This window comes from Archocentrus centrarchus, chromosome 21, assembly GCF_007364275.1.
Source record: "Archocentrus centrarchus isolate MPI-CPG fArcCen1 chromosome 21, fArcCen1, whole genome shotgun sequence".
NCBI classification, from domain to species: Eukaryota; Metazoa; Chordata; class Actinopteri; order Cichliformes; family Cichlidae; genus Archocentrus; species Archocentrus centrarchus.
In genome coordinates this window covers 10,103,410-10,122,432 of record NC_044366.1, presented here as the reverse complement: position 1 = coordinate 10,122,432, position 19,023 = coordinate 10,103,410, and the positions used below count along the sequence as shown (strand labels likewise).

At 39.7% G+C, this 19,023-nt stretch overlaps 1 protein-coding gene across 1 annotated transcript in view; it reads right to left on the bottom strand.

Moving 5' to 3' along the window:
- Window positions 1-19,023, bottom strand: part of lrp1bb (low density lipoprotein receptor-related protein 1Bb) — a 283,944-nt gene that overhangs the window by 108,482 nt on the left and 156,439 nt on the right. Inside the window, 6 exon segments of the mRNA XM_030757634.1 lie at window positions 4,893-5,137; window positions 5,460-5,624; window positions 10,648-10,852; window positions 11,895-12,092; window positions 14,942-15,187; window positions 17,063-17,263. Of these exon segments, the coding sequence (XP_030613494.1) occupies window positions 4,893-5,137; window positions 5,460-5,624; window positions 10,648-10,852; window positions 11,895-12,092; window positions 14,942-15,187; window positions 17,063-17,263 (1,260 nt within the window).

Genomic DNA, 19,023 nt, shown 5'->3' with positions numbered 1-19,023 from the left:
AAAAGCTACTCTGTCTCTGCATTCTGGAAACAACACCCAGCTGACTAAGTATGCTAATAAGGAGACAGCTTAACAGTGCTGCATTTGGCTGAATCGCTGTCTTGAGGAACGACAGGCAACAGCACCGCAGCCAAAGCGCTGGTTTATTTGAAACTTTCAGAGTTGTTTGCAGCAAATACATTTTAAAATCAGCCCACCGTGGCAAGGCGGTGAAAACTGTTACTTCTCAAAAATAGGAGAAACACATACTCATTTTCTGTCTCATCCATAAATGTATGTTTATGTAAAGATTTGCACAAGTTTACTTTAACTTGCACAAATCTTTAGTGCTAATATATAGAGAACATTAAAAATTTCATGCCATTAAATAGATTATATTGGGAAACTAACACAACAGCTCAAAAGAGAAATTTGGTGGAGCAATGAATGACTGTGGCAGTCTAATGACTGTGGCTGAGCCATTTTTCTGTGATTTATTTTGTGTGATTGACTCTTTGTAACAGCATAATGAATATAGGCTTCTTATTGCTCTGTATATAGTCAACCTGTTAGTCATCATAATTGCCAGGCCTTGGGACTAATTTACAAACCTGACATGTCATGCAGTTAAAGGCCATTTATGCCTCCGGTGGAGCTCCACTGTGGAACCTGCTAAATAGCTTCAGAGAGAAGCTGCGTTTTGGTGTTCAACTCTCCCATCTTCATCACATCCCTTCATTTATTTATTTATTTTTTTTATTTTTTTCTGGTCCAAATGTTCACGGTTTAGTGAAGCATCACAGAGGTTCTGGCTAGAGTGACTAATAGTGAACTCATCCCCAGTTGAGCTTTTTCGGAAAGGATTAGACATGCTTACTGTCTTCTTTGGAAAAGCAGTGGCATTGGCTCACACTCATCTATTCTGAATACTCACGAAAAAGCACATGTAGGAAGGAAACTCGTGACACACTTGTACAGCAGTGGAATCACTGACATTTAACCTTTTTCACCTTGGAGATCGCTGTTTTAGGACAGGGACTTTTTTTGTTATCAAAACATGATGTGATGCTATTTTTACAAAATTGTTCAATTTAGTGAAGAGGCTCATTAAGAATCGAGCGTAGAACTGCAACGTTTTGATACAATCAATATTTTATGATATAAATAGCAGATACCAAATTGAACTTTAAGCACACAAATGATAAAATCAATTGCTTTTTCAGGGTTGCATAGTGGTGCAGGGCTTAGCACTGTCACCTCACAGCAAGAAGAGCCTGAGTTTGAATCCAGTCTGGGGCCTTTCTGTGTAGAGTTTGTGTGTTCTCCCCATGTCTGTGGGTTTTCTGTGTGCTCCAGCTTCCTTACAGAGTCCAGAGACAAGTACGAGGTAAGGTTAATTGGTGAGTCTAAACTGACTCTAGGTGTGAATGTAAGCATGAATGGTTTGTCTTGATTTGCTGGCCCTGTGATAGACTGGTGACCTGTCCAGGGTGTATCAGCTGGAATGGGCTCCTGCAACCTTGAAGTGGAAGAGGATGGATGGGCTTTTTTTTTTTTAGTGCACCAGGTATTGCTTTTGAGCTTTTTTTTTTTCTTCTAGTGAGGATGCTGGTAAAACAAAGATGGAAGCATCGGAGAGACAAATCAAAACTGCACCATACCTGTTTAAATCAAACATAGTTACTTTGTCTTAACAAGGGTGGGACAAAGAAGATGGATGTGACACATGAGATTTGCGAGGAGTGTTGTACAAAAGTAAAATACTCTGTGAAAACTATGAATAAGAGGGCTCATCTCATGCACCACTATGTTAGCATGGACGGCAAAGTGAACATTAAATCAGCTCAACTGAAAAACCAACCAGCACAGGACACACTTAGAATGACAAAGCTATCTCCCAGAGCTAAGAAAATAAGACAATCCACCACCTACTTTATGTGCAAAGATCTGCATCCATACAGAGCTGTTGAAAACGATGGCTTTTGTCAGTGCTCAAGACATTGGAAACCAGGTATGTGAGGCCACTGTGACTTCTGTAGACAGCTGCACCCAGGCTGTACAGAGCTGTAGAGCCTGGGTACAGCTGTGTCCATATCATTATCTTTCAGGAGACTGGCAACTGCTGTCTCACATTCAAAATTTCTCTAATACTACAGTAGACAATTGGACTCCAATCTAGCAGGGACAGTTCAGTTTGTCAGGTGCACGCGACATTTATTTATTGACGTTCATGACAGTATTGATCAGTCTGTTTGCTTGAAAATCCCATTTTGCAGCAATAAAAAAAATGACTGAATTGGGAGGAAGAGACTGAGAACTTTGTCTTTTTAGATTAAAATAAAATTGATAAGGTTTACCTTTGTGGATGTAATCTGTAATAAATCACAATTGCAGTTTATGTTATTGCAAAGCTCAGCATATCACAAAATGCTTATAATAACAATTATATCACATTGGGAGACAAGTATTGTGATTTCCATGTCTAACTAGCAATAGTCTGATTAAAATAAACAGCATCATTATTTCTCAGTCTCACATGCCTGCTCTTCACTCTCTGATATCCATCCATCCATCCATTAGGCTAAAGTAACTTTCTGCATCACTCTGGCCTGGTACCTAAGGTTCATAAAGCCCAAGGACATTTAGTGTATACATGTAGATTTACTGACAGAACTTGTGATTATAGATAAAACAACTTAGTGTTTAAGGGTTTAATGATTGTGGCTCACATACACTATACTGCCAAAAGAATTCACTCACCCATCAAAATCACTGAAATCAGGTATTCCAATCATTTCAATGGCCAAAAGTGCATAAAAACAAGCCACCTTGACATGCAGAGGGCTTCTGCAAATATTTGTGAAAGAATGGGTCGTTCTCAGGAGCTCAGTGAATTCCAGTGTGGTACCGTGGTAGGATGCCACCTGTGCATCAAGTCCAGTTCTGAAATACTCACTTCTAAATATTTCAAGGTCAACTGTTAGTGGTATTAGTCTCTCTATTATTGTAGGGTCTTTATCTTACAATATAAAGCACCTTGAGGCGACTGTTGATTTGGCGCTATATAAATAACATTGAATTGAATTGCATTATAACAAGTGGAAACAACTGGGAATGACAGCAACTCAGCCACAAAGTGGTAGGCCATGTAAAATGACAGAGCGGGGTCGATGGATGCTGAGGTGCATAGTGCACAGCGGTTGCCAAATTTCTGCAGTGTTAATCATTCCAAACTTCATGTGGCCCTCAAATTAGCTCAAGAACAGTGCAGACAGAGCTTCAGGGAACGGGTTTCCATGAGGGAGCAGCTGCATCCAAGCTTTACCTCACCAAGTGCAATAGAAAGCATTGGATGCGGTGGTGTAAACCACGCCACCACTGGACTCTAGAGCAGTGGAGCCGTGTACTCTGGAGTGAAAAATAATGCTTCTCCATCCGGGGGTTATTTTTCAGGAGTTGGGCTCGGCCCCTTAGATCCAGTGAAAGGAACTCTTAATGCTTCAGCATACCAAGACATTTTGGATGGCCCCTCCCTAGTCTAGCATGACTGCACACCAGTGCACAAAGCGTGGATGAGTGAGTTTGGTGTGGAAGAACTTGACTGGCCTGGACAGAATCCTGACCTCAATCCAATAGAACATCTTAGGGATGAATTAGAGGGGAGCCTGTAAGCCAAGCCAAGCCAAGCCTTCCCAGAAGAGTTCAAGCTGCTATAGCTGCAAAGGGTGGGCCAAAATCATATTAAACCCTGTGGATTAAGAATTCACATTCATATGCGTGTGAAGGCATACAAGCAAAATACTTTCAGTTATTAGTGTATGAAGAACACCAATAAGGACAAAGCTAAAAATTGGCAAAAGAGAGAGACATTTGTGATGAAGACGTATACATCAATCAGGTTCTTGGCAAATGTGACCAAAATCTTTCAAAATCCTGTGTTTTATTTTGATGGATCTGTTTTACAAATAAATCAAAAATCTATTTTAAACCGCCCATTTTGGGGAAAAAAAAAGTCTATTGAAAATGCAGCCTGTGCTATTAATTTCAGGTTTGGCACTATATATTGCAAGCTGATCTGCATATCAACTAAAAATTGGCTTACATGTGTAGGCCTCCTGTCAGATAGCACATCAGCACTGCATCTTTTGTGGTCAGAATCTTGGCTTATTTAGCTTCTAACAAAATTGATTACCTGTTCCACGGTGATGCGGATACAGATTTGGAATGAATATTAATGAAGTTTCAGAAGTATTTTGAATATTTTCTACAACCTCAACACCCTATTCACACTTCTAATTGATTTGGTTATTGGACATGGCACAATTATTCACTGGCAGATGTGGTTCACATTTAGCAGCTTCCTTTATTCACATTTTGTACAAGAAAAAAAAACTTTTAGTAGTATAAGCCAATTACAATAATATGAATGATGAAAAAAAACAATTCAAAAGGTACCATTAACTCAAGATAGCTACAGTAATGCTCTGCATGACTACCTTTTCCATTCAGACACATGCTCATTGACTGACAGGCCAAATTAGGGCAGAGGTAGAGGCTGAAATTAATTGCAATATGCTTAATTTTTCTTCCCCTTGCTAAATGAGACTGAGATTTAAAGAACAATGTTCCACGGTCAATATCCAGTGGTACTAGAGGATTAAACCCAAATTCCTTTTTTGTGTTATTGTAACCGAGTGTTATAATTTAGGCTTTCAAACTCTAAACTCTGTTATCTTCCTGTTTCATACAAATTCCTATTAGGAAATAAGCACTGCTGTCATAGTGATGATCTGGTTTTATATGGTGCACACACACACATATAACCTTTGCACTTTGAAACAATGTGCATTTGAAGCTTTCCTTTTCAGTGAATTTTTCATTTCCAACAGTAAAGCCAGAAATAATGAGCTCACCTTGTGGTTGCCTGCTGGGGTGGAAGATCTGCAAGTCAAAAGGCTGAGCACTTGTCTTCTGGATGACTGTGACATTTTGCCCAGTCCACTTATTGGCTCTTGCTAAAGTGTTTGTCCTCCAGTCTGTCCAGTAGACATTGCCCCCAAAGAGAGATACAGCAAAGGGATGGGACAGGTATTCGTGGCCCCTGAGGATCTCAATAACCCCAGTACCATCATAGAGGGCAGAGAAAATGGCGTCGGAGCTGTTCAAGAGAGACCAACAGCATATCAAAGTTTTAAACTACTCTTCAAATGCATTGAAAGGGAAGAGTGGATATAGGGAGATCAAAGTGAAACCCTCCAGTCCACTGATGGAACTACTAAATTGTTCAAGACCCACTTAAACTGAGAGATGGCCATTGTACTAAATATTACATTTTCTCCATTATTTAATGCCTACTGGGGGAATGAAAAGTAACATTTTTACTCAGGGAATGGGGAAATTGCTGCAGCATTTAATGTCATACATGTCTTAAAAGTCATAAAATGTGTGAATGCTTCCACACAGAACATGAAAACTCTAACCGTGCATCGGTCCAAACAATTCTCTTTTCCAAATGGTCCAGTGTTAGTCCATTAGGCCAGGCTCCAATCTCCATATCCTTAAACACAATGTGTCTGCCTCCTCCGCTCATTGATGCAGCCTCAATTCGGGGGAAAGTAGCATCCCAGTCAGTCCAGAAGAGGATCCTTGGAAAATAAAAATAGGAATCAGTTATCAGTACTGATCATCTATCTGTTTGCTTTTTTCAGTAAAAGGCATAGCAACAATATACAAAGAAACAAATATACATCCACAAAAATAGCTGTTAGACTTTATAAGCAATCATTTGCTCTTGTTTATCAAAGCCAGAAAGCTGAAAAAGATCGTAATTGCACATGATAAAATGATGCTGTAACTGTGTGTATTAACACCAACAGTGACAGTGATGATTGTCCAAGAACAGCACCAGCGATCCAGTGCAACCCTCAACATCTGTGACAGGCCTGGAAATGGGAGGCCATCTGTTTTATTATGACTTTTCACAGCTCAATGAGGCCTGAAAATGAACACCATTATTGATGTGACCAGGACACTACACTGAGTCCGACTCCAACACAGCAAACATCAATGCTATCCCACGTTGGTCCACAAAGTCATCCAGAACTGAGGGGAAAATGGGTCCTCAAGCTTAAATCACATACCGACGACAACGAAACTGTGTTAGGAAGAAATATCCTTGTCCAGATCAATAGCCTTATTCACTTGATAAGGCCTCCCTGATCAATGACCCTCTACTTTGAGTGGATTTGAGTAATTAGATTAGAATTATTGCCCTGTAATGGAAATGCGCCTTTAGGCACCAAAAGCACCCATTAATCCTACTCTGCACAACCACGAAATGTACTGTAGTCATCCTCCCAAATGTGAAAGAGTACTAAAGGGGGAGTGCATGAGCAGATTACTCATTTCTTAAGAGTGTTAAATTGATTTTTGGAATGTCTGGGTTTTGCTCTAATCTTAAAAGCACTGGCCAAAATATACAACTCCTGGTTAGTTCTGAGATGCATTAAGCCAACGAAAGCACCTTATGTGAGCTACTAGCAACACACCATCAGCAGAGAAAAATTGATTTAATGTTGTGCTTAATTTGCTGATGACGTATTCTGTAGATAGAGAAAGTGTAAAATTAACTATATTTCCTGCATCGCAGTGGTTACAAATATACCTAATTTCTGAAAAAGTAACTAATAGTGTTGTTTTTAACATGTCTTAAATACTTTTTAATGTCAAACAATGTCAAAAACTTGTCAGTGGGTAAATTGTGGAGTCACGTACGTTGGTCGGGGTGGGAGTGGGGTGTGGCTGTGGGTGGGGGGGCAGTGCTTCAAGTGTGAATGACTATATTGAAAACTTATGTGAGAAAGAATACTGTGCTGTAAATACACATATATTTACTGCGTAGATAGTTATGATCAGAAGTTTACATACACAGGGCATGAATGTCATCTCATGTCGTGGTAATTTAAGCTTTTAATGATTTCTTTGAAGTGTTCTTTTTCCAGGGTGAAATGATTGTATAGCATGCATATGTTTGGAGGAGTAGAAGTGAAGTTTTCAAATGTATGAACATTGTACCAACTGTCAAGCATGGTGATGGTAGCATCATGCTCTGGGGCTGATTTGCTACCAGTGGTACTGGTACATTGCACAAAACGGATGTAATGACGAAAAAGGAGGACAACATCCAAATTCTTCAACTTCCCCTTAAATCAACATCTAGACAGTTGAAACTTGGGACATAATTGGGCGTTCCAACAAAACAATAATCCCCAAAATACATCAAAATTGGTTTTGGAATGGATAAAGCAGGCTAACATTTAGCATCTGGAATGGCCTCCCCAAAGCTCCGACCTCAACCCTATAGAAATTTTGTAGACTATGCTTAAAAGCCATGTCTGTGCCAGGAAACCAACAAATTTAAATTGACTTACCAATTCTGCTGAAGGGAGTTATGCCAGAAGGTGGTTGATGGCTACCACAAGTGTATGGTTGAGGTGCAACTCGCTAAGAGACATTTAATCAAATATTAGTGGAGCTGTATGTATATATTTGAGCCTGTATGTATAATTTTAATAAATTATACATACAGACTATTATTCCCGACTACTGTATTCAAGAATAAAAAATATTCCTGAATACAGTAATCCCTCGCTACTTCGTTCGCTTTTCGCGGGCTCGCTGTTTCGCGGGTTTTCAATCAATATTAGTGTAAAATATTTATTGCGGTATTTTCGCTGTTTCGCGGGTTTTTGCGGTACTCGTTCTTCACATGCGTAGTACGTGTTGTACAGTAATGTATATATTTGGTGTATAAGTGTGTGGGGAGGGTTTATAAAAACTTAAAATAGTGTATAACTACTAAAATAATGTATAAATCTTAAAATAAATATAGTGTCCCTACTTCGCGGATTTTCACTTATCGCAGGTGGTCCTGGAATGTAACACCCGCGATAAGTGAGGGATTACTGTAATACATTTTGTATTTATAATTCCTTGCGTGGATTAGAAAAATCCTAAATAAATTCAAACACCAATTCTTGTTTCCTAAAGTCATTAACAATGTTTCCTGTACAATCATTCCACCCTGGGAAAAAAAAAAAAAGCCCAAAATCAGAATGGCATTCATGGCTATTATGAGCATATGAAAACTTATGACCCAAACTGTACAAATCTGCAATTCAAAAACTAAGCACACAAACAAGATCAAGGTTGTGTTGGGCATTTATGCTTGGATACAGGGCTAATAGACCTGTCTGATTTTCAAATCCAACTCTTTTCCACCGGGTAGATACACTATGCATCGATACAGGGGTTGGACAATGAAACTGAAACACCTGTCATTTTAGTGTGGGAGGTTTCATGGCTAAATTGGACCAGCCTGGTGGCCAATCTTCATTAATTGCACATTGCACCAGTAAGAGTGTGTGTGAAGGTTCAATTAGCAGGGTAAGAGCACAGTTTTGCTCAAAATATTGCAATGCACACAACATTATGGGTGACATACCAGAGTTCAAAAGAGGACAAATTGTTGGTGCACGTCTTGCTGGCGCATCTGTGACCAAGACAGCAAGTCTTTGTGATGTATCAAGAGACACGGTATCCAGGGTAATGTCAGCATACCACCAAGAAGGACGAACCACATCCAACAGGATTAACTGTGGACGCAAGAGGAAGCTGTCTGAAAGGGATGTTCGGGTGCTAACCCGGATTGTATCCAAAAAACATAAAACCACGGCTGCCCAAATCACGGCAGAATTAAATGTGCACCTCAACTCTCCTGTTTCCACCAAAACTGTCCGTCGGGAGCTCCACGGGGTCAATATACACGGCCGGGCTGCTATGGCCAAACCTTTGGTCACTCGTGCCAATGCCAAACGTCAGTTTCAATGGTGCAAGGAGCGCAAATCTTGGGCTGTGGACAGTGTGAAACATGTATTGTTCTCTGATGAGTCCACCTTTACTGTTTTCCCCACATCCGGGAGAGTTACAGTGTGGAGAAGCCCCAAAGAAGCGTACCACCCAGACTGTTGCATGCCCAGAGTGAAGCATGGGGGTGGACCAGTGATGGTTTGGGCTGCCATATCATGGCATTCCCTTGGCCCAATACTTGTGCTAGATGGGCGTGTCACTGCCAAGGACTATCGAACCATTCTGGAGGACCATGTGCATCCAATGGTTCAAACATTGTATCCTGAAGGCGGTGCCGTGTATCAGGATGACAATGCACCAATACACACAGCAAGACTGGTGAAAGATTGGTTTGATGAACATGAAAGTGAAGTTGAACATCTCCCATGGCCTGCACAGTCACCAGATCTAAATATTATTGAGCCACTTTAGGGTGTTTTGGAGGAACGAGTGAGGAAATGTTTTCCTCCACCAGCATCACGTCGTGACCTGGCCACCATCCTGCAAGAAGAATGGCTTAAAATCCCTCTGACCACTGTGCAGGACTTGTATATGTCATTCCCAAGACGAATTGACGCTGTATTGGCCGCAAAAGGAGGCCCTACACCATACTAATAAATTATTGTGGTCTAAAACCAGGTGTTTCAGTTTCATTGTCCAACCCCTGTACATATTTTTTTTGTTTTTGTTTGTTTGTTTGTTTGTTTTTCCCAATATCTGTTCTTACAAATGAATTTCATCCAGCTTAAAGCATCCTTTTTTAAGCAACCATCCTTACTTGCATGATATGTGTTAAAATTTTAATGGAAAGACAATAAAGAAAATTCAACGGTAAAAACAGTAACAGTAGGAGCATGATTCTACTGACTTGTAATCCTTTTCCTATTATCCTATTGCTTATTTATTTATTTTAATGAATAAAGCATGTGGATGCAGCTGTACATTTAACAGCATGCAAAGAAGTAGGAATAAAAAAGCACCTATTTGCCAGTGACTAAAATCAACTTCTGGGAAAATGTAATATATGAAATAGAAAATTTTAATGCATATATTAGCAACATTATTTCAACTGTGACAAATATTTAACATATTAGGCACTATACCTAACCTTGCCTACAACCTATAAACAATGCCCCGTGCATTTCAGGCTTAATATAAATAACTCCTCCTTTGTTCATTGCAGTTCTCTCTCTTTAGGCAGCAACATGCAAGGTTTCCAGATGTGTAGCATCACTGGCTAATAATGAGTTAGACCTATTACTCTGCCTTTGCAGACTTGCTTGCTGACTGTAGGGCAAAGGAAAGTCAGCCATTTCAAAGCCACAGATTATTCTGCAAATACTCTCTCCATGCATCTCAGCAGGATAAACAGCAGCATGATTTAAAAACTGGGCCCAGAGGGGAATGATTCAAATAAGAATAAAGCATTTTTTTCAGAACTCTTGGTTGGTTCCAGTGTTTTAGAGAAAAACATTCTTGAAGATCAAGAGAGAATGGGCAGTAAAGCATATAAAGCCAGAGAAGTGGCTGGGGGTATTAGGTACATCAGTTGTTATTACTGGAATAAAGAGCGAAGCACTATAGAATGGATTCTATAACTGCTGCTTTAATGAACCTCAAGACAGCAGACATGTTCATACACAGAGGCAGATGCAGGAGTGAAAAGGAGGTTGTGCTTTACTTTATTCTGATAATTTTGGTGCCTGATGGAAAACAGAGGAACCAGGAGTCTGTAAATGAGGGAGTTAGTGCAGATCATACCCCTGTCCCGGGTCAAGCGCGATGGCCCGTGGATGCTCCATGCCTCCAGCTATTAGTGTAGCACGCATTTCTCCATTAAGCTTGGCCACCTCGATCTGGTCCAGATTGCTGTCAATCCAGTACAGTTTCCCTGTGATCCAGTCCACAGCCAGACCCTCCGGAGTGGCCAGGCCATGCTGCACAACCACCTCAATTCCTGTTACCCCTGAAACAACATTGGCAACACAATTGCATGACTAAAGCCTGTTTTTCACATTCATTCAGCCCTGAACTTTTCTTAACACTACACTGCTGAACTTCATGCCGGAAGGCAAACGTCTCAATAAGTCAGAATGGACATTAAACAGACTTAACCCTGCTAATTCCTTCATACAAAGTCAGTGTAATGTCTGATTGAGTCCATGTAAGAATGGACCACGTAAGTGTCAAGGTAATCCTCATTTTGTGAGTGGCCACCCTGGGCCCTAGTGGCTACATGTTCTACCCTGGTACTGCACCTTCCCTAAACCAAGATAATCTCACAGTGTTTGCTATATCTGAGCAATTTCAGGCAATCCTTAGACCTGTGTGAAAACAGCATTTATTGCACTGACAAAAACTACAGTCAGTAGAAAGCAGTGGTTGGTACAGTCCTCAGGAAAACACTCAAAACAAAGAAACTCAAAAAAAAAATATCTTAAGGGAAGCTCTTTAATAAAAAAAAAGGGATTGCCTTCTACAGGGTTCCATTAAGCATGGTAAATGGGTTTTCCTATATTTATAATCCAGCTGTTTACAACTATTCTCAGATGGATGAGCTTTTGTGGGTGTCTCACAAAAGGGTGGAATAGCTACAGAGGTGATATCTACTGCTCCACAGAGGGAAGTAAAGGCAAGGGAACTCAGTGAATGTACTGCCACCCACAGAAATAAAGAGCAAATGAGAAGCTCTGATTCATCATTTTATGAGAGGGAGACTCTGTACCACAAAAGCTTTAGACTTCTGCAGAATTTCAAACTTTGGTCGACCTGAGATAACTTTTAAGGAGAGACGATATCAACCCACTGTATCAGAAATGAATATGTGGAAAGGCAGCAGGATTAAACAGAACAATATCATTGTCAGGGCCTTGGAGGAAAAATGAGCAAGACATGGGTGTGTGTATGTAGGTGTGTATGTATGTGTGTGTGTGTGTGTGTGTGTGTGTGTGTGTGTATGTAGGTGTGTGTGTGTGTGTGTGTGTGTGTGTGTGTGTGTGTGAGCATACCTCCAGTCTCAGAGAGCCTTCCCCTGTAGATCTTATCTTCCACCACATCTGTCCAGTAAAGGAGGCTGTGGTTAAAGTGAAAGTCTAATGCGATGGTGTTCCTCAGTCCTGGCACCAGCAGGCTGTAGTCTCGTTTGTGAAGGTCTATTCGTCTTATCTCATGCCGGATTGAGAAAATGATGAAAGCCTCAAAGGGATCTAATGAAGGAGTGAATTCACAATCCAGGACATCATGTAGTGTACATCATAAGAAAGTGTTTTAACACTGTGGCTACCATCTTTTTCAACAAGATTAGAACTGTGATGTATCAATGACCACAATGAGAGATTTAGCACATTTTTAAGATCATTATTTTCAAATATAAAACAAAACAAATAATCAAATACATAAAAAAAAACAACTACCATGAAAATTAAAATCAACCATGGCCATAGTAAATCTGTTTTAAGAACCACAGGGTCTGAACTTTTTTGTAAAATCAAAAACAAAGTGTGAAAATACCGGCATTCCTCGTAGTCTATGCACACATAAATGCATATATGTACGTCACTGTTGACCTTTTTGGGTCCTTGCTCATCTCTCCTGTAATCCTTCACCCTACACTACCAGCTAAGGCTTAATGGTGTGCTCACACTGAGCATGAAGCAAATTCTCTCTCTCAAACCAAAAGTTTATTTTTCAATAAATATTTCTTTTAAGCCCTGCAACAGACTGGCAACATGCCCAGCAGGGTGTTCTCCAGGTGACCTCCACCCCCATCCCACCACCACCACCACCACCACCACCACCAGAACCTGAACTGGATAAGCATAAGAAGATAGACGGATGAATAAATGAAAGTGTTTTAAGGTGATCAGCATTGTTGTTTTACTGTATAAATCAGTTGATTAAACTCTTTGGTAGAAAAAGATCAAAGAAAACATGTAATGCTAGCTTTTACTATTGAAATGAGTCTTGATACCAAAGGATCAAAATGATCTTATGTAGCAAATATTAAAATTATTACTCGATAGCTTGCCTACTGGCCCACCATTACTGTGTATGCATTTTGTTATGTGAGTGAAATCAGTGTGCTTCACATTCTTTGCCTAAAATTAGAAATGTCTGATTCCCTTTCCATCTTTAAACTTAATGTCAACTCTTCTGATAATTGCAACTAGCTAGCTTCAAATGAAATAAAATAGCAATAAGCTTCTTAATAAGAGAAGGGATGATGACATAATACCAGTGAACGTTGTAGGCAGTCAAAATGTTTGTGTGGTTTTCTAACAGGTCTACTGAGTAAATTTTACTGTATACCAGCTTTGACCTACACATCTCTATGAGGACCCACAGATACTAGAATCTTAGATATCATCAGCTTTCTTTTTCCTAATAGAAAACATTTTGATATGCCATAATAGGAAATCAGTGTTAGTCTTATCAATGACAACTGCTTTTTGTAACTTTAAAATTTGCATAGTAATTACAACAATTAAGCTTAATTTGCTTCAATATTTACTCAGCTTCTACTGAGCTCAGTACACTGTGCAGATGATATGCTTTTAAACATTTCTCAGTGGCTTATACCGTAATGTGGTGCACATTTATATGCATCGGTTAGAGCCAAACAAATTTGTTCCCGAATACTTTGGGAATCAACATGCTGCGTTTTCCCATTTTCTGACAAAAGTAGATACATTTGTAAGCAGTGTCTTTTGAGAAATAAATTTCATAGAAGTGTCTAAATCTAGTGACAAGTCGTAAAGCTGGTGAACAGCACTCCATACTGAACTTCTCAGGCCTCGCCCACTGAGGCTTAGCTCACACAGTAAGATTATTTCTGCCTCCAGTGCAGCTCGTCTCCTGAGAAGTGTACAACTAAAACATAAAAAATCTGCCACACATGGACACTTGTGCACAAACTACACATAGAAGTATTTCAAAAACTTGTGCAAGTCTTATCTTCACAGCACTTTATGCTAAATCACACTTTAGGGAATGGGGCTGTTTGCACACAAATGTAATTAAATCTGTGTCCTTGCCTCAATGTCGTATTTGGGTGCTGTAACCAAACTAGCCAAACTTCTGCAGAAGACTTGTAATTGTAGCTTCTTTTTTTTTTTTTCCCCCCAACGATCCATTTATTACTGAGCTGTGAAAAGGAAAAGGAAGAAAAGACGTGTGCTCTGGACTTCACAAAGAATCCAATAACGCTTTTTTCAACATTAAGGTGGAATGCTTGTGTTTGCATGCAAAATGTGATTTATGACGAAGCTGTACAATTCAGATCAGCTTCCAGAGAAAATTGTGTATTTTCCTGCGCTAATGTAAGATTAGAGCTGCAACTGCCATCAATCTTGGACTGAAAGAGAGAAGCGAGTAATCACAATGAGGTCCATAAATCTGAATGTGACAGTCCGAGAGCATGTGTGTAACTATTGTATCGCAAACGCTTCAAAGCGGTATAATCAAATGGATTAGTGAGTCACAGCAATCACATTAGAAGAAAGTCAGAATTTATTATGTGATACTACTCTGGTTAAACATGTGTGTTTATATGATATTAGGCCTGCGGTGAATATGCGCAGAGCTGAATGAAGGAACAAAGCTGGTTTGAGAAGGAAGAGCATGCTTTCCTCACTCAGCATCAGTGGAGATTGAAACAGACAGTTCTCATTGCAATGGTGCCTCTTCAGATCTGATTGGATTTGAACAGATAGATACTCTAAATCACCATCTATTACTCTTCTTCAGACTACCTCTACACTTTTTTCTACCAGTTAGAGACACTAACACAAGGACCTTCCCATTATGTTTTCATATTTTCAGCTTCTATTGTCTATAGAATAAATCAATAATAAGTTACTTTATAATTAAAACTCACATTTTTCAATTACTCACTGTCACTGCAGAAGAGGCTTGGACTCAGTATCAAATATTGTACAGGTACAGCATGCCCAAGGACAAAATGTATTATTACTGCAGCCACAGGCCCACAGTAGTGCACGTTCACGGTAGCCAGCAGTATCACTCAAACAAACATTAAAAAGCTAGGGTCTGTTACCTGTGCTGTGACAGCTGTCGCCGTCTGAGTCGAGCATCCATCCTGGATAACAGGAGCACTTCACTGTGGTCTTGTACTGCTCACACACTTGGCTGCACTTCAGGTGACGGCTGCAGTAGTCTACCACCTCACACGTCTTGTTGCTGGAGTCCAGGTGAAGCCCAGGGGGACAAGAACACACAACTCCTTTCCCTGGTGCCACAGTGCACTGGTGGCTGCAGCCCCCTCTGGCTACAAGGCACAAATCTGAGGAAAAGAAAGGTCACAACATCTTAGAAACTACACAGAGACAGAATGATGCAGGAAGATTTAAAAGAAGGCTTCAAAAATATATGTGTGTGTTGGCGGTGTACAGCGATGGTATCTAGATGTCTAACAGAACAAAAAAAAAACTTGCCATCAGTGAGAATGAACCCAAACGGTTTTATGTTTCAAATCGGAGCTACTGCAGAGATCATAAGCATAAAGGTGGTGTGTAATGACCAAGCTCATAAACAGCAGGTGGTGCGGATTCACAAGAAGAAGAGTGGCTTTTATTTGCATTCAAAGCAAAACAGGAAAAGACATCATGTACACTTCTTTTCAGAAGTTATATAAAAATACATGTCTGAACTTTATGCTCCTCATCTTGGTATAAAGATAAAGTTCATGTTTACAAGGTCAAGTTGGAGAATATTGGTGAAAATGAAACCGACCTGGCCTCTTTTATTTCCCCACTGTGATTAAGCTTCCCTTTTCAAGAACTAGACTTTCTCAACATAAGGGGAAAACGGGCAAAGTGGTCATCATTGCTAAATGGAGAGTGTGAATCCTACTGAGGTGATGCAACTCAATCTGACCCCTAAGGTCCCATCTGAACACAGCCTAATTGTCTATGAGGAGCCAGAAGACCTCTTTTTAGCTACAATAACACTTGAAGGTCCTGTAAGACCCCCATGAGGCTTGGCTAGTGATGCTCTTGAAAATGAACCTTTGTGTTTACACTGCTCACTTTAAGAGATTAGATGGCAATGGCTAGTCACATGAGATTATCTCTTTCATCTGAAGGCTGTTGGACAAACACTTCCACATTTGCCATCACCGGGAGGAAAGAGTTTTTCTCATATTCTGTCCCTTTGGTCTCTCAGACAACAGATACCAGTCATTTGCTGGGCTCTAAGCTACAGAAGCTGAAGGGCTGAGACGACACAGAAGCGCTCCACTGGGAGATTTCAACATCACAAGATATAAGACAAAAATTAAAGTGAGAGTTTGCACATGTTCTGTGAGGTGCTTCAGCAGAGAACACTGTCTTCCACTTTGAAAAGTGGAACACATGCTTCATCATTTTCACTTTTTTAAGGCGATACATTGTGAATTAAGTTAAAGTGTTGCATTTAAACAAAGACTTGCTGTATTTGTTGTCTTTATTCGGTCTTAAACTGGTGATACCAGATCAGGTTTTCATTAATCTATCCTTTTTAAAGTTCATCATTTAAATTATTTTTGACACTTTCTTCTCAGTCTTCCCATTTAAAGTGAATCTTATATAAAACACTCTCTTGTGGGCTTGAAAGGTGGGTGTAAATGTTCCTCGTGAAGAACAGCCGTTACAGTCAGCTTGGATCTCACTGTTGACAAGTTTTGTCATATGTCTAATTATCTGCTGCGTAACTTGTCAGAATCGGTTGACACTGGTATGACTCAACTACTCCAAAAACTTTTTCCAACCTTTTTTTCTGACTTAGTGTTTGATAAGCTGTCCACATTAGTTGTCCACAACAAAAGGGCTGTTTTTGGAAACCTCCTTTGAAGGAAAACAGTATTTTTTTTACAAAAACTGTTACCAAGTTTGTGACAGCAGTTGATAAAATATTCTCTTTTTTCCAGCGTGACAATGCACAGAATAGAAGAACTGTATAAGCTAGATGGCTTTGCTTTGCTTTGTGATGAATTTGAATGTAGACTGGAAGCTTTTCAGAACATAAATTTCAAAAGCATGCGTCAAAGAGCAGATCAATTGGTTGATCCACTGTTGTGAAATTAGATGAGATTTTAGTAATTATTTATGACTTCGTAATTTTCTTTTGCCCAAATACTGAAATATCTGAGTAGACAGACTGTAAGACAAGACAATATTACCACAGATGAGTCCTTCATCTGAGCGATCCGCACAGTCTACTTTGCCGTTGCAGATCTTGTCAGGCGTGAGGCAGACAGCGCTGTCGTTGGCACAGGGGTATTTAGGTGGCTTACAGACAGCTGACTCACATGACTCTTCATCTGAGCGGTCCTCGCAGTCAATGTCCCCATCACACACCCAGCTCTTTGTGATGCACTTGCCTGCAGGAGACAAGCAAATACAAACAGATATTTTTAAATGTTTTCAAGCACATGAACATTTGAGGACTAAGCAATTTAATCTCAGTATTCATAAGACTTAAATATTATATAGGACTCAAAAAATGAAAACGTCCCTGCTGACTAATACATTTAGGATGAGCTGGATATTTAATACCGCAGCTCTTTTATTGTATCCTTAAAATACGCATGCCAAGTATTATTCCCAGAGGGACTGCTTCTCAGTTCTGCATTCAAAGTGATGAAAAAAGTCCACATACAATCAATATTTCTTATGCTGTGCAGTACAGTGTAATTGGTAAATTCCTCATTGAGGGCAGGAAAGTGGTAGGTGTAAACTACTGAGGGAGTGTGGGATAGTGGGGGAGGGAAAACAATAGAGACACTGGGATGTATCAGCATGCTTTTTATTTTCTTTCATTTTCTCACTTGGAGCCTGTATCTCTATTTGAATGTGATCACCCCCCCCCCCCCCCCCCCCCCCAATCAAAACACAGCACAGAAAGTGTAGATCCCACTGGCTGTGTTTGGTGCCAGATCAGTGCAAACTGACGTGGGATGGTGACACGACTGCTTAATGCTGGTAGCTCTTAGGTGTGTTCAGGTGTGTCCATGCGTATGTTTGGCTTCATCGCACTAAGCTCTCAAATGAAAATGCACTCACATGACACTGTTGATTTAACCCATCATATTCTAAATGCCTCATTTAATGCTACCATAGTTACAAAAATAAAAACGAATGCTTCTCCATGCGTAAAATATGCATGACACTCGGGGCACAGATGCTGTGTTGTGCTGTTTTTGTGGTAATGCACATGGACAAGGAGGTTAATCATTTGTGTAATTGAATTAACCAGTCCCGATCCTGACAATTTCACCTTGAACGACACAGCAAGAAAATCCCACGGTCTCAACCTGATGCATTTATTAACGTGTCTATGTGCAGAAAGCAGAGGATGAATCAAGGATGGAAAAGATGGAAAAACAAAACAGATCCCACAGATCTGTTTTGCATTTTTCCACAGATCCTGAAAACAGATTTTCGGGGAGTGGGAGGCACGAAAGGGAAAAAGAGTGGATTTCTTAAACATAGCTGTTGCTTATTATTTTGAGTGTGAAATACATGTTTTATGTTCTTTTCGAATATAAAAATGCTTACTAAAATATCAAAACGTTTCATCTTTAATTCAACAAAACTGTAGCATATCCACAGATGATTTTCCCGTGGAGATGGCTACTTTTATTTCTTAAGATGGTCCATCCTCTGAGTATGGCTGCAAATACATTTTTAAATAATAGATGAGTGCATTTAAAGTGGTTTTTGTGTGTAATCTGTGTATATTTTAATATTTCTCACCAATTAGACTGCTATTTGTATAAAGATCTTCATATTTGCTGGTATCTTCTACATGATTTTGATTTCTAACTCAAAAGCTTGCACACATTAAAGGGTAATACTGTGCCACATTTTATTTGTTGAGTTATATCTATTGATATATATCAGAAGCATGTTTAGTGTAATAAATACTAGTAAAATGTAATGCAAATGTAAAGTTCCATACAATTAGGTAAAAGCACAGACTATATGAACTTCCATATAAATGAGTAACTCTTAGATTCGCCTGACTGCTTAGTACAGTAGTCATTGTAACCCAGATTTATTCTTGCACTATTTGGCTCGAGAATTTCCTCATTAAACTGTCTCAGACTAAAAGTTTCAAATTCAGAATAAATCATTCCCC